We start from the raw sequence: 13,956 nt of genomic DNA, 5'->3' as shown, positions 1-13,956 counted from the left end.
AGAGCAGGACAAGCTCCGGACCCTGCTCCCCGGCGGGAGCTTGAGGGCCAGATTAAAACGTCTGAAGGGCCAGATACTGCCCCCAGGCTGTAGTTTGCCCATCCCTGTTCTATGGCCTGCGTTACACAGGTCAGACGAGATGGTCACAAAGGTCCCTTCTGGCCTCAGAATCTATGAGCCGTAAAACACCAGTCAGCGGAGTGCCTGTGGCTGAGGTAATTTACGGATTAGGTACAGCTATGCCATTCTGCCTTCAGCTGAGTAAAACTACTTCAAAACTCATAGGCAGTCAAGATGCAGGCTACTCCTCTCTGCATAAAATAGCCCTTGTAAGCATCCCCAGCTCATCCCTAGACTATACAACAGATTAGACCAATATCTGCTACTATGGGCAACTCAATTCCTAACAAAGGGAACAGCCATTCAAATCCAGAATGCAGTTCAAGGAAGCCATGATGCCTGCAAAACAGGAGAACGGTTAGGCTACTCGTGTGCTTTGACCCACTGCCCATCCCGCTGACTAATACTGTCGTCGTTTCCTTGCACTCCGCCAGGTGTCTGTATTCAGCCGCTGTCTCAGGCTGTTAGCTCTTCAGGGCGCAGCCTTTCATTTTTGTTCTGTGTCTGTACAGTGCCCAGCACAATGGGGCTCTTCCGAACTAGGGTAACAAGCAAGAAAGGAAGCTACTCCCCATCTTTGGTCCAAGAACTTTGGGCAGGTGTAGCACGTCTGGTGCCTCGCATTTGAAATGGAATGCGTCCAGTTCTGCCTGAGCCCCGGTTGGACCCTCAGAGCCTGATGCTCTGTTCCCCTGTACTGCATGGAATCATTCACACCAGTGAAAAGGTGGGAAGAAACACTACCAAGCTAGACTAGTGCCATTTTACATGGGCGTAATGGCCAGGCACTTAATCTGGATCTTGGGCCTCAGTTACTGATGAACGATCGGAGACTAGTTTCAGCCTTGCTCCAATACTGGTTTAACAAGTAATCCAGATGCTACAGTACAGCTTGGTTCAGTAGCATCAAAAGGTCCCAGTGGTGCTGGCTCCTGTACAAGCCTATAGGGCAATCATGGTCCCTGCCCCAAAGAGTTTACTCAACAGTTCTCCTTAAAAATCAAAGCCGGACAGACACCTTTGGTCTGCAGCAAGGCATATAAATGGCTCATTTATCCCCTGAAGCCCAGTTAGCACTAAAATGGCATTTAAAGTGAATCAGCAATTAAAGATGCATCTCAAACTTCCAAACTACAGCAGCTACACAAGCAATTAAAGACAATCCGACTGACCTGGATTTGCGTTCTAAATGCGAACAAAAGTTGCAAGCATTTAGTGTGGTAAGGGAAGGAAGGGAAAACCACAGTTTAAGAACAACACGAAGAGCGGAAGCAGCACAGAAATTCCTGCTTGTAATCTAGTTTCAGATTTTAGTCAGCAGAGTCCCAGCAAGACTGTAACCATAGTAGATTTGATATTAACAGGGGGGCTTGATTCCGAGAACCAGAGGTGTAATGACTTACCCCAATCGAGATCATAGTGAGTCAGGGCAATGCTAGAGTCTAAGGTAAAGATTTTCCAGAGAGCACAAGTCCCATTTCCAAAAATGACTTGGGAGACAGTCTGTTTGAAAGTTAATAGGCACGTCGGGGCCTCACAACCAAGTCACTTTTGAAAATGGGACTTAGACGCTCTTGAAAATGGTATGATAGTAAAAGTCATCTAGTGGCAGTATCTAGCTGCCATTGAAGGATGTTCTTCCCAATCAGTTGTCTACATAAAGAGCCATATTGGTTTCAGAAAATCTCTGTCCTTTCCCCTACGATAGCAGAGGGTAACAGCAAGGCTAACCTATTATGGATTTGGGCATTGTCAGGTACGCTCTTCAAAGAGCTGAGTGTTTAAGCAATGTCTGATTGATAGAACTCTAACAAGTCTGTTTTCCTAAACCCAATCTTCCTAGTGATATTCTCCACTGCCAAAGAAACAGAACCACCCCAAAATGGCAATATTTAAGATGAAATGGGGCTGAGAAGGATATTCTAGCTAAACGAGGGAAACCAGCACTTAATAGAAATGCTGATGCCAATCTCATTTGGCACTATTTTGCTGCAGAGCCTAGTATGAGAAGCATATTAAGAGCAGCGATAAGGGTTCTGGATAAGAATTGTAATCGCACATAAGACAGAGCTCAGGAAGGGGATGAGAAAGCAAACAGGATATACACAAGGTTAAACTGTCATCACCAAGACTTTCAAATGATTTTGGTGCTGCTGTTATCCTACGTGCCAATCAACTGACAGCAGTGCCATTTGCACAGACATGGCATTTTCATGGGAAATGAAAAGCCTAATGCAGAATCAAATTTGATTAAGTCAGCGGAGTCATCCAGATTTGTGCTCATTATGCCAGTGATCCAAGAGTCCCGCTGCGATCATAAATACTTGCATGCTAATTTCAGATGAGCACTCTGTCAGCGACCTTCCTGCACCATAACAGCCACTGGGGGCTGTTATTTGGGCACTTAATTATGCCTCTTCCCCACATCCCCAGCTGGAATAATTTTTTTTAGTTTCTATTGGGCCAGCAATGAGTTTAGACATCTTTGTATCAAGCGTGTTAAACGAGCCTCAGCCAGGGGATCATGGCAAGCAGAGAATGGCTTGTCATAATGTAAGCTAGCTTACTCCTCTCCAGCTCCATCAGATGTTACTGTGAAGATCTCCCATCTAACACCAGTGTTTGGAGGACAGTGAAAAGATCAATTAAAAACTGGGTGATTACTTCCAGCAGCCAGTGGGGGTGAGAGAGGAGAAGTAGTGACCCTTCAGCGGACAGCGCTACGTACCAACCACCCCAGATTTTTATTATTGCCGGGGGCGACGCGTTTGTTTCTCCACCAATCTCAGTGGCTAGCGATCATTCCAGCCGTTTTCACTCATCACATTTCTCATACGCCCTTAATGCCAGTGTAACAAGCCTCAGTGAGTTGCTTAGTGTGCAAGATTAGTGGCAGCTGAACCAGACAAGACATGCGTAGACGCAGAAGCAATTCCACCTGCCAAAAGCTCACCTTTTGAGCCCCCGAGAAAGCATGGTAGAAGCAGGAAACATATGTCATGATCGCCTTCTCATCGGGCCTGAGAGTGCCTACAATATCTGCGCAGAAAGAAAGGAAGGAGAGTGAAGAGAGCAGCGTGAGAACCTCCCAGCCCCTCTGGCATGCAGCTGAGAGGGAACAAGCGCTTGCTTCAGACTGGAATCCAAACCTAAGCTGGAGCGTGACTCAGCCAAATGGGCTGTTTTGCTGCTTTAAATCTTTTCCACTCCGTTCAGAGTTCCTGTCCCTTAAAGTCTGAGGCTCACCCAAGACGACTAGCTCTACTCCGCTAGCAGCCCTTGATTTGAGACACTGGCTAGGAGTCTTGGGATTCAGCTTCACAACGCTCTAGGTTGAAAAGTTGATTTCTCCTACTGTTTATTGCTACATAGTTTTCCCCTCACGAATGATATACCTCAGTCACCTACTCTATAAAGATGATTTTTCTGGTCCCTCTAGTGTTACATAATAGCTGGAGCCATGGAAGCTGGACAGCTCCCTGAGCATGTATGAACTAGCTGAGGTTTGCTTTCCAGTCAGCAAGAGACCACTGCCATCTGCAAGAAAAACTGGGTCAGTGTAGGATGCCGCAGTTCGAAGAGTTATAGCGAGATGGACACAGCTGCCTCCGGTACCTTCTGCGCGCCAGAAAATGCATGGTAGAAGCTGGATACATAGGTCATGATGGCCTTCTCATCAGGGCGAGCTGTGTTGACAATGTCTGCAAGCGAACAATAAGTGTTAATGCCCTCACGGGGAGAGCCTGGTTTCACACTGAGTCAGACTTGATGGCCAAGGCACGTCCTGCGCATCATCTCAAGAAACCCGCTCTTCACCATTCTGTAGTCCTGTAGATAAGCAGCTCTCTAAAAAAATAAGTGCCAGAATATCTGGGTGGGCAGAAGAGGCCATCAAAATTCTCCTGGATATACTACAGACCGTGAAAGATAAGCTTGTCAACCAAGACTGAACACAAGCCATTTGCAGCTACTGGTACTGAATGAATCATTTTACCTAGGGCAGCTGCTACGGTTTCTGCGACTGTTTTGAAAAGGGAATGTTGGCCCCAGAATTTAGTGGTGGAGACAGTCTAGTGAGAATACCACCACACAAAACAGGAAGTGGGGTGCACTTTTACCCAAAGTAATCAACACGTGGTTCCTCAATTCCGGTCTCACTTCTCGTTCAGTACACACCATGGCCCTACCCAGGAAAGGTCACTACGTTCTGTGAGCATTACATTTACAAATGGGAGTGAATATCTGGAGACAGCCCAGGTATCAGAGGACAATTAGTTCCAGTTGGGACAGCTTCACTACTAGTGAAAACAGAGTATGGCAAGATGCATTTGACAACAAATTGCTGATCCGTCATGCGCTTACAAAGCTGCAGGATTAGCCTTAGGTGGCCTTTCAAAGACAAGCCTAGTCATGGAAAGGGTGGGAGATGTGAATGCTGTATGGAAGGCCAAGTCTGGCTTTTAAACACAAGCCAGGCTGGTTGCCCTGTCAGGTCAGACCACCCGAGGCCCAGTCCTGTGTGACGCAGCAATGGAGGAAATGCACTTTCCTCTTGCCTTGACAAGCAAGTTGTTCATGGGACTGGGTCATCTCCACTGCAATGGCAGAAACTTCCACTGACCCAGGTGGTTACTGCAGCGAGCGTCTGGAAAGCTTACCCTCGGCATCCAACATCTTGGGGATGTCCAGGTATTTCTCGGCCACCTCAAAGGCGTTGTTCAGGTTCGTCACAGGATCATCCTGGGAAAAGGACAGTTGTAAGAAGGGGTTATGGACCTGAGTTGCTGAAAGCTCCCTCTAACACAGGTGGCACTGCTGCCCCAAGGGCTGCCTGACATCCCCCCATTTCCTCTTGAATGCTACAGCAAGTCTGCCTTCATGTCTAATCTTTTCCACCAATGACCCAAATGTTCCTCAGTCACCTGCTCCCATTAGCCAACCATTCCCTGCCAGACTCCAATTCCCGTCTCACTGAACGGAACAGAGACTAACATGTGACAGGAAGTTCTTTTCATATCCTGCCTTCTAGCATTGACTTCACCTTCTAACAAGACACACAGCTAGCAGCTACAATGGGGGTCGGAGTTTAAGTGGGACGCGTGTTTCCCTGGGGCGCATTCAGCAGCACAGAACTTGGCTTCTGAAGAGAGGATAACATGGCCACTGCAGAGATGTACCTTTCTGAGCTTGTCGTATTCAATGAGCTCTGGTCTGTGTCTGTGGATCAAGGCATTGAAAGCAAGACCGTCCTTCCAGCTACGAAAGAGATCAGAGAGTTAGATGGCTTTGGTGTGTGGGGTTAAATACATGTATTTGTATAACACACTATAGAAAATGATCACCAATACATACTAGAGTCCAACAGATTTTTTTTTTTTTCCAGTTCACCTTGATTTAATACCTCTAGAAGTAGCAGGACTGAGTACTATGCACAGTTAACTGCATGCTTCCTTTAGATCGGGCATTTCAGGTTCTTTCACCCCCGCTGGGCCCTCCTGAGAATAACAGCCCAGATAAGAGGCAGCAATGGCTGGAATTGCAGATTAAACGAGAGCGAAACATGCATGAATTTGGGGGTTTTGTTCCGGCCAAGCTGCGCTAAAAGCATCACTTCCCTAATGGCAGGCCCATTGAATATTTCATGGAGATGCCTCTGAGGCCGAGGGAATGGGCTATTTCTTGCTGTCTTCAAGACATGCAGCACTGCCTGCCAACACGGAGAGCTCTTTCTGAAGCGTGTAAAGGAGCAGACAGAGTTGAGCACTCGCGAAGAGGGGGTCTGACAAGCAGTTACCTGATGTGGAAATTTTGTACATTGACGTTCTTGTAGGGCGCCGTCTTCCTCTGACACCACAGCAGTAGGCCTTCCTTGGCAGAGGTCTCTGCAAAAGGCACAGGGCAATTAAGGGACTGTGCCCAGGAGCGTGTCTCTCCTGGTAGAGTTTTAGACCAAGAACATGAGACAAGAGTGCAACAGATGACAGAGACTTATCCACAGACAGTAAAGGGTGTAACCTGCCCCCTGTTTAATGTTAGTGTTGCAGTATGTGTTTCAGAGTAGCAGCCGTGTTAGTCTGTATCCCCCAAAAGAACAGGAGTACTTGTGGCACCTTAGAGACTAAGAAATTTATTTGAGCATAAGCTTTCGTGGTCTATAGCCCACTTCTTCGGATGTGTCTGAGTCACAAGCCAACCTGGTCAAAAACATGCAAATCAAGTACTGCAATTCATATTCAGGGTGATCTCAGGGTAGTTTATTTTCCATCGTGGTTGTTTCCAACTAGGAAGGACAGTCTCCAGTTGGTGTGTTGAGTCAGGACAGCTGCAAGTATGGGGTAAAAAAGCTCATCTTCCTTCTATTACCACTAGGTGGCTGGAGGGATTACCCCCAAATCTGGATCAACACAGGGGAAGAACAGTGTAGAAAAGAACACCGACCTCCCACCACGCAGTCCCAGATTCACATGGGTCAGGTATTTAGCACTTACGGCCAACAGAGCAAGTGAAGTAGAAGCACAGTAAGTGATTTACTGAAACAGACAGCTATGCAAAAAGTGTGCATTGGAAACGTGACTTGCAGATGCATGAGCTGTCCTGGATTACCATAAAACTGCATCAATTCACTGCACCAGTTTTATCTTCCCCATCGTACATTCTTTGTGCTGTAGTTACACAGATCTCTCTAATGTGCTGGAGAGCAATGAAGCAGAAGGTAAGGACACAGCTTGCACACGCCTGGCTCTTACCTTCCACCGAAATGTCCTGAATGGCAAATCGAAGGATAATTGTCCAGATCATGCCCAATGTCATCTTTGCATTGCCATCTACAATCTCTGAAAGCAATAGAGGAGAGAAGAACATTGACATTAAACTCACCAGGGATGGAGGAAAACCTCGTTTTCTTAATACAGACACATCAGCAAACAACTTCCAGGTGCAAGCAAGCTAGGAGAAGGATTTCAAGAGGCACTACAGTAAATAGCCATTAACACCTAGAATTTTCCTGGGGTCCACTTGAAAGCCAAATACTAGGCCGACTGCACCGTCTGCACATCCAGAAAGAGTTTATTGCTTTCTGACTCAAACACTTCAGGATTTTAAGTTCTGGTGTGTCCTTAACCAGTTTACATTTTACTCTATAGAGGACAGAGGGACAACACTTCAATAAAGGATATATGGAGGCTAATCTTTTCATTCAAAGTAGGAGCTCACATCTGAGGACTCAAATCTCTGAAGGACAAGTAAGGAGCAATGAGAGAAGGTCTCCAGTCTGCATTCTGATACTAGACAGTGAAGCAGAGGTACCAGACCAGTGCTCAAAGTTTCATTAGCAACACTCGTGGAGTTTCTGGAATCCAGACTTTACACTGTGTCTCTTTAGTATACCCGGGTACATTTGGCAATTTTGAAAGAGAGTCGGATAGCACTGGACCAGCCCGACGGCACAAGCTTCCCACACATAGCTCATCCCCAATCCCCCTCTATCCAAATTCCACTCCCAGATCCCATGAGCGGACAAGGCGAATGGCTACAAAACTGACAACTGGGCATCATCCTGCAAGGACACATGATATTTCATTAATGACCTCACTGCAAACTTATATTTAAACCCAGTTCTCTAGAGTAATAGGCTGCAACACCCACTGCCATGTGGACAAAGCCAACTACATCTGCACTCAGCCTGTGACAATGCTAGCTAGTCACAGCGCAGGAGCCATCTAGATCAGCGGCTCTCAAACATTTGTACTGGTGACGCTTTCACACAGCGAGCCCCTGAGTGCGACCCCCCTTATCAATTCAAAACACCTTTTTATATATTTAACACCATTAGAAATGCTGGAGGCGAAGTGGGGTTTGGGGTGGAGGCTGACAGCTCGCGACCCCCCATGTAATAACCTCGCAACCCCCTGAGGGGTCCCGATCCCCAGTTTGAGACCCCCTGATCTAGATACATCAAGAAAGCCTCTTTCAATCCCCCTCAAAATGATGAGTTTGCATCTATTAGTTTCAATTGCATGAAATAAAGGAGAGTGGGAAACTTATGTGATTACGGAGATTAAGGGACCCTATCTTAGTTAAACCGTGATAGCAAGAAGATTTCTTTGAACAACTAGACATGGAATTTCCAACGTCTCTTGAGCAGCTAAAAGCCTCTTCCAAACCAAATAAACCCTTGGAAGCATGAAGAATTAAGTCTGGGTACCAAGAGGGCTGTTGAACAGTCACAGCACCAGCTGATATCTAGGAGGAGAGCTCGGTGGATAAATTGGCTTTCGTAAATCAGATACCCCATCCCTGCATCCTGAATTGTAATGTGGCACTAGTTGGAACGGGCACTGGTTTCAGGTATAGTCAGGAGAAAAGACACCAGTCACTAGATTTAGAGATGCAACCTCAGTGCAAGCCATGTTACTTGATTAATTCAAACTGGCTTTGCAAGGTAGCCTAGAGCCAAGTGACGTCCTAGCAATAGCCCTCGGTGTCTAAGCAACAGTGAGAGTTTCACAAGTCCAAGGAACAGGTCATGGTTCTTGTGAGCAAGGACAGGTTCTATGAAGAGACGGTTGCTGCAGCTTGTATTTCTGGGGAACAAACTGTCATATCAGATCAGCTCAGCATCCTATCCAATAGTGGCCAGTGCCAGATGCTTTAGAGGGAGGAAATAGGCAGAGGTTTCTTGCTCCAAGGGAAGTTTCTTTCGAACCCCCACCACTCAGTGGTTTGCTTATGCCCTGAGGCATAAGGGATTCAAATACGCTAATAAAATATTTCTGTCTAACGTAACTATATTCCTGGGTGGGTAATTTAACCAAATTTATTCCCACATTCTAAACTCCAACCAAAATATCAAGGGAAAAAATGTGTTTAAAAATGCAGTAGGCTGGACAATCTAAGGGTAGAGAACTATAAATAGACGAGTACTGATGCACATACAGAAATCACCAATAAGGAGACGGAAGAATTTAGTTCTCTTCTAGACTATCCTCCTTGGGAAGGAAGAGAGGAGAAATACTTTGCATTCAAACTAGTTATCTTAAACGGCAAGATTTTAAGTTATTTGCAATAGTGAGAGAAAATATAGTAAGTACTTCTCCCTCACATCCAGGGGCGGCTCTATGTATTTTGCCGCCCCAGTGAGGCAGCCTTCGGCGGCACGCCTGCGGGAGGTCCGCCGGTAACTCGGATTCGGCGGCATGCCTGCGGGAGGTCCCGCGCCTTCGGTGTACCCGCCACCGAATTGCCGCCAAAGTCGCGGGACCGGCGGAGCTCCCGCAGACATGCCGCCGAAGGCAGCCTGACTGCCGCTCTCACGGCGACCGGCAGGCTGCCGCCCGCGGCTTGCCACCTCAGGCACGCGCTTGGTGCGCTGGTGCCTGGAGCCGCCCCTGCTCACATCAACTTCTCATTTAGGAACCCCAGAGAGACAGACGCAAATGTTAAAAAAAAATCAGGATAAAAACTATTTTGTTTTTCATGCTATTAGGCTTTATTGTAAAGTTTCATTATGGAAATAGCCAAAAAACCCTGATATCTGTGTAAATGGAGAAATAGTTTTCCAAAGTGAACTCACCATTAATAGCATTTTAATGGACCAGCTATCTGGATATTCTCACTATTCTGCAATTCTGTGAAGGTCCTCTGGGGTCTGTTTAACCAGGGTGTTTTTCTTTGGACAGATTAAATAAATGCAGCTAGGAGAGGCAGAGCCAGGAGTGGGTCCAGCCAGGGCCGGCTCCAGCTTTTCTGCCGCCCCAAGCAGCCAAAAAATAAAAATAAAATAAAAAAGACGAGCGGCAGCACTTCGGCGGCAGCTCAGTTGCGCTGCTTCTTCAGCCGCAGCTCCCCCCCCCTCCTCTTCAGCGGAAATTCGGCGGCAGCTCAAAGAGGAAGAGAGGGAATGAGGGACCCGCCACCGAATTGCCACCAGAGACCCGGACGTGCCACCCCAATACCGAACGGAGTGCCGCCCCTTTGAATTGGCCGCCCCAAGCAACTGCTTCCTACGCTGGTGCCTGGAGCCGGCCCTGGGTCCAGCTGTAAAGAACCACTAAAGAAAATCTGAGGTTCTGATCTGAGAGCAGGAATTTTGCTTTTTAAATCATAACCAGTTGACTGCCAGCATATATGTTTGGCAAAGCTCAAAGAAATACCAGGCCTGGAGACTTGGAACAATGCAAATACAAATATTTTGCTTTTCTGGACACATTCTTTGATCCACGCACTAATGGCAATTAGTTTTAAAAAATAGCAGCATGCCGCCATCCAACTGACCATGGAGAAAGAATCATGCCTTGAACTAACTGTTCAAACGGCTTTATAGGCAGTCACCAGGGTTCAATATTAATTTCCAAGCTCCCAAAAAGCTTTTAAATTGCCTTAAGGATACTTGGCTTCCCTTGGATGGAGCTAATGGTGGAGAAGAGGAGATGCTTACAAGCCTTGTTCAGAGCAAGACATTCTTCACACAGGGCCAAGACCACGTGCATTACGCTCAGATACTCTAAGCCAACATTGCTGCTGATTCCACTGACACTTGACTGCATAACAGTTCCCAGGAGGAGCCATAGGTTTATGGTTTTTTCCTTTCCCACCCCCGTAGCATTCAGACAACAGTAAGGTGGGATCCAGTGTCTCTTCAGTATTTCTATGGCAGGTATCAACACTGATGATATTTATGGTTATCATGTGGCCATGGCTGTCTGTAAAGCCCCATGCACGCTGTATTCATCTATTAAAGAGTGGTACTTCCAACTGTGGTAATAACTCCTGATAAACGTCCCCTCCCTCACCAAATATGCTCTTGTACATACAACAGAAGGATAGATATTTTACCTAGGGGGTGACTTTTAGCTTAATCCACAATAGAGGGAGGAGAGAAGTAACTCCATCACTGATGAGATGGATGAGCCCATGCCAGAACTGACATTCACTGGTGATTTGGCTACTAAAGGTCTGGACACCCAGACTTCGGAATTGACCGTGGCTGTCTATAACTCTTACTCTCCAAGTGTTATTCTTGCCATCTAAGAACCAGGCATGGTGAGTATAAAGTTACATTTTAGAAATGAACGAGTTCTATTAAAGTGTTTACCCTGCATGTTAGCACAACTACAGCAATGGCAACCAACGATCGTCGTTTGAATGCAGTTAGGCTCCCAGTAATATGAACCTCTGGCCCAATTTCTCTCTATTGACTGAATTATAGGCATTTGGTGTCGTTCAAGTTATTTGCATAATCCAGTCTCCTCTTAGTGCCTGACGGAGAGGAGGGCTGAAATGATCCAACACCTTACTGTATAGAGAAAATAACTCTTCCAATTAGATGGTATGACCGAAGACTCCTAATACAGTAGGAGCTCAGAGTTACGAACTGACCGATAAACCATACACCTCATTTGGAACCGGGATTACGCAATCAGGCAGCAGCAAACACAAAAAAAGGCAAATACAGTACCGTTCTGTGTTAAATATAAGCTACTAAAAAACCCTTTCCCTTTAAAAAAAAGATTTGACAAGGTAAGGAAACTCTTTCTGTGCTTGTTGCATTTAAATTAAGGTGGTTAAAAGGAGCATTTTTTCTTCAGCATCGTCAAGTTTCAAAGCTGTAAGTCAATGTTCAGTTGTAAACTTTTGAAAGAACAACCCTAACGTTTTGTTCAGAGTTACAAATATTTTAGAGTTACGAACTACCTCCATTTCCGAGGTGTTGTAACGGAGGTTCTACTGTAGTCACGAGTTGAGGCTGGCTGTTGATACATTCAGAAGCCTAAATTACATACCTTCAGCTCCTATAGAGACCAGCTTAACTCCTTTGCTAGCGATGAAGTCTAGAGCTTTATTCACATTGTTGATTTTATGCACTCTCATTTTTCCTCGCTCTGGTTTGGGTAATCGCTCTCCTAAAGAGAAACAGAAGAGTTACAGTTTTTCTTTACAGTCTCAGGTGAGAGCTAAAATCACTGGATGCAAAGACAAGTGAAGAAGTTTAATACGAAACAAGTCCCTTTACCATGATGTCAAGGGCAGAAGATCTGTTTCTAGATAGCTGAAAAGGTTACTCATACTTGAATCATTTGTTAAAACACGCATTATGAATCCAACTAGTGGGGAAGGGACTGTCTCTTTGTTCTGTCTTTGTACAATGCCTGGCACAAAGGGGTCCTGATTCCATTACTAGAGCTCCTAGGCCCTACAGCAGGGGTGGGCAAACTACAGCCCAGGGGCTGCATTCGGCCCTCCAGACGTTTTAATCCGGCCCTTGAGCTCCTGCCGGGGAACAGGGTCTGGGGCATGTCCCGCTCTGGCGATCCAGCCGGGGAGTGGGGTCGAGGGCTTGCGCGTGCCGTGGCTTTGCGTGGCTCCTGGAAGCAGTGGCATGTCCCCGCTCCAGCTACTACGCGTAGGGGCAGCCAGGGGGCTCCACACTTTGCCCCTGTCCCAAGCACTGCCCCCACAACTCCCATTGCCCAGGAACCACAGCCAAAGGGAACTGCAGGGGCAGCACCTGCGGACGGAGCAGCACAGAGCCACCTGGCCGCACCTCCACTTAGGAGCCGGAGGGAGGATATGCTGCTGCTTTCGGGAGCTGCTTGAGGTAAGCACTGCCCGGAGCCTGCACCCCTCCTGCGCCCCAACCCCCTGCCCCAGCCCTGATTCCCCTCTCTCCCTCCGAACCCCTCTATCCCAGCGCAGATCACCCTCCTGCACTCCAAACCCCTCATCCCCAACCCCACCCCAGAGCCCTCACCACCACCCACCCCAACACCCTGCCCCAGCCCGGAGCCCCCTCCCACACCCTGAACTCCTCATTTCTGGCTCCCCCAGCCAGAGCCCTCACCCCCAATTTTGTGAGCATTCATGGCCCAACATACAATTTCCATACCCAGATGTGGCCCTCGGGTCAAAAAGTTTGCCAACCCCTGCCCTACAGTAATACAAATATTTAGAAAGACAGCATTATACTTGACCTACATTGTGATAGGTACCTTTATTATTTGTCTTGTGGTAATACCTAAACACCTTAAGGGTACGTCTGCACCTCAATTAAACACCCATAGCTCGCAGGGCTCAGGCTGCAGGACCCCAGCCTGAGCCCGAACATACATCCCTGCAATTTTATAGTCCCACAACCCGAGTCAGCTGATAGGGGCCAGCCACGGGTGTTTAACTGCAAAGTAGACATACCCTAAGAGGAGATCAGAGCCCCATTTTGCACACAAAACAAGGTGACAGGTCCTAGGCCAAAAAACTTATAACCCAAGTGTAAGTGACAGATTGGGAGGGAGCACAAGGTCCAGGGATTCTTTAAGTACCAGGTACAGTAGCAGTAGAGAGACAGGGACGCACCTGAAATGACCTCCAAGAGCAACATGAGTTTGAGCCCATCGCGGAAATCTTCATCTATGTTCTCGATCTGCGTGCCAGCTTTCCGCAGGTGAGAATTGCACCACGCCGTAAAAGTCTGGAGGAATAAGATAAGGAGGGTGTGATATTGCAGCGTTCAGTCTAGAAATGAACAGACAGGCCATCCAGATTTACACGAACTAGCCTATTTGGATCCAATACACCGAAACGTGGTGCAGTTCTCATCAATGCACATGTACATTAATTCACTCTTTGGTGATTATATTCATTGTGCTCACTCATCTCTAGGTCAGCTCACCCCCTTACAGTATCAGAACCATCTTACAGAGATTTTAGCTCTGCTATCATTTCCCGAAACTTATTCCAAGAACCACCGTTTTATTCTGTTTTGTGGCAAGACTAACTGGCTGCAGTAGAACAATGCAGCCTGACCCAACCTTTTAGACTTGACCAAATCCCAATATGGGGTTT

The 13,956-nt window shown here is 46.9% G+C and overlaps 1 protein-coding gene across 4 annotated transcripts in view; it reads right to left on the bottom strand.

Moving 5' to 3' along the window:
- The window catches only part of ACTN4 (actinin alpha 4), a 36,358-nt gene extending 22,767 nt beyond the window's left edge, over positions 1–13,591 (bottom strand). For 2 of the 4 annotated variants that reach the window (XM_029913218.1, XM_029913217.1), the window contains exons 1-7: positions 13,468–13,582; positions 11,901–12,020; positions 6,867–6,953; positions 5,915–6,002; positions 5,298–5,376; positions 4,779–4,860; positions 3,736–3,821 (exon numbers count right to left, since the gene is read on the bottom strand). In XM_029913218.1, the coding sequence (XP_029769078.1) occupies positions 3,736–3,821; positions 4,779–4,860; positions 5,298–5,376; positions 5,915–6,002; positions 6,867–6,953; positions 11,901–12,020; positions 13,468–13,492 (567 nt within the window). In that variant the 5' untranslated portion in view covers positions 13,493–13,582. Of the gene's footprint in view, positions 1–3,073; positions 3,160–3,735; positions 3,822–4,778; positions 4,861–5,297; positions 5,377–5,914; positions 6,003–6,866; positions 6,954–11,900; positions 12,021–13,467 lie in introns of all 4 variants that reach the window. The other 2 variants (XM_029913216.1, XM_029913219.1) reach the window with 2 other exon arrangements.
- Positions 13,592–13,956: the final 365 nt, after the last annotated feature.

Source organism: Terrapene carolina, unplaced genomic scaffold (assembly GCF_002925995.2).
Source record: "Terrapene carolina triunguis isolate 2854851 unplaced genomic scaffold, T_m_triunguis-2.0 Scaffold517, whole genome shotgun sequence".
Classification (NCBI taxonomy): Eukaryota; Metazoa; Chordata; order Testudines; family Emydidae; genus Terrapene; species Terrapene triunguis.
Note: the sequence above shows the minus strand (reverse complement) of the source record. Positions and strands in the feature narration are given on the sequence as shown.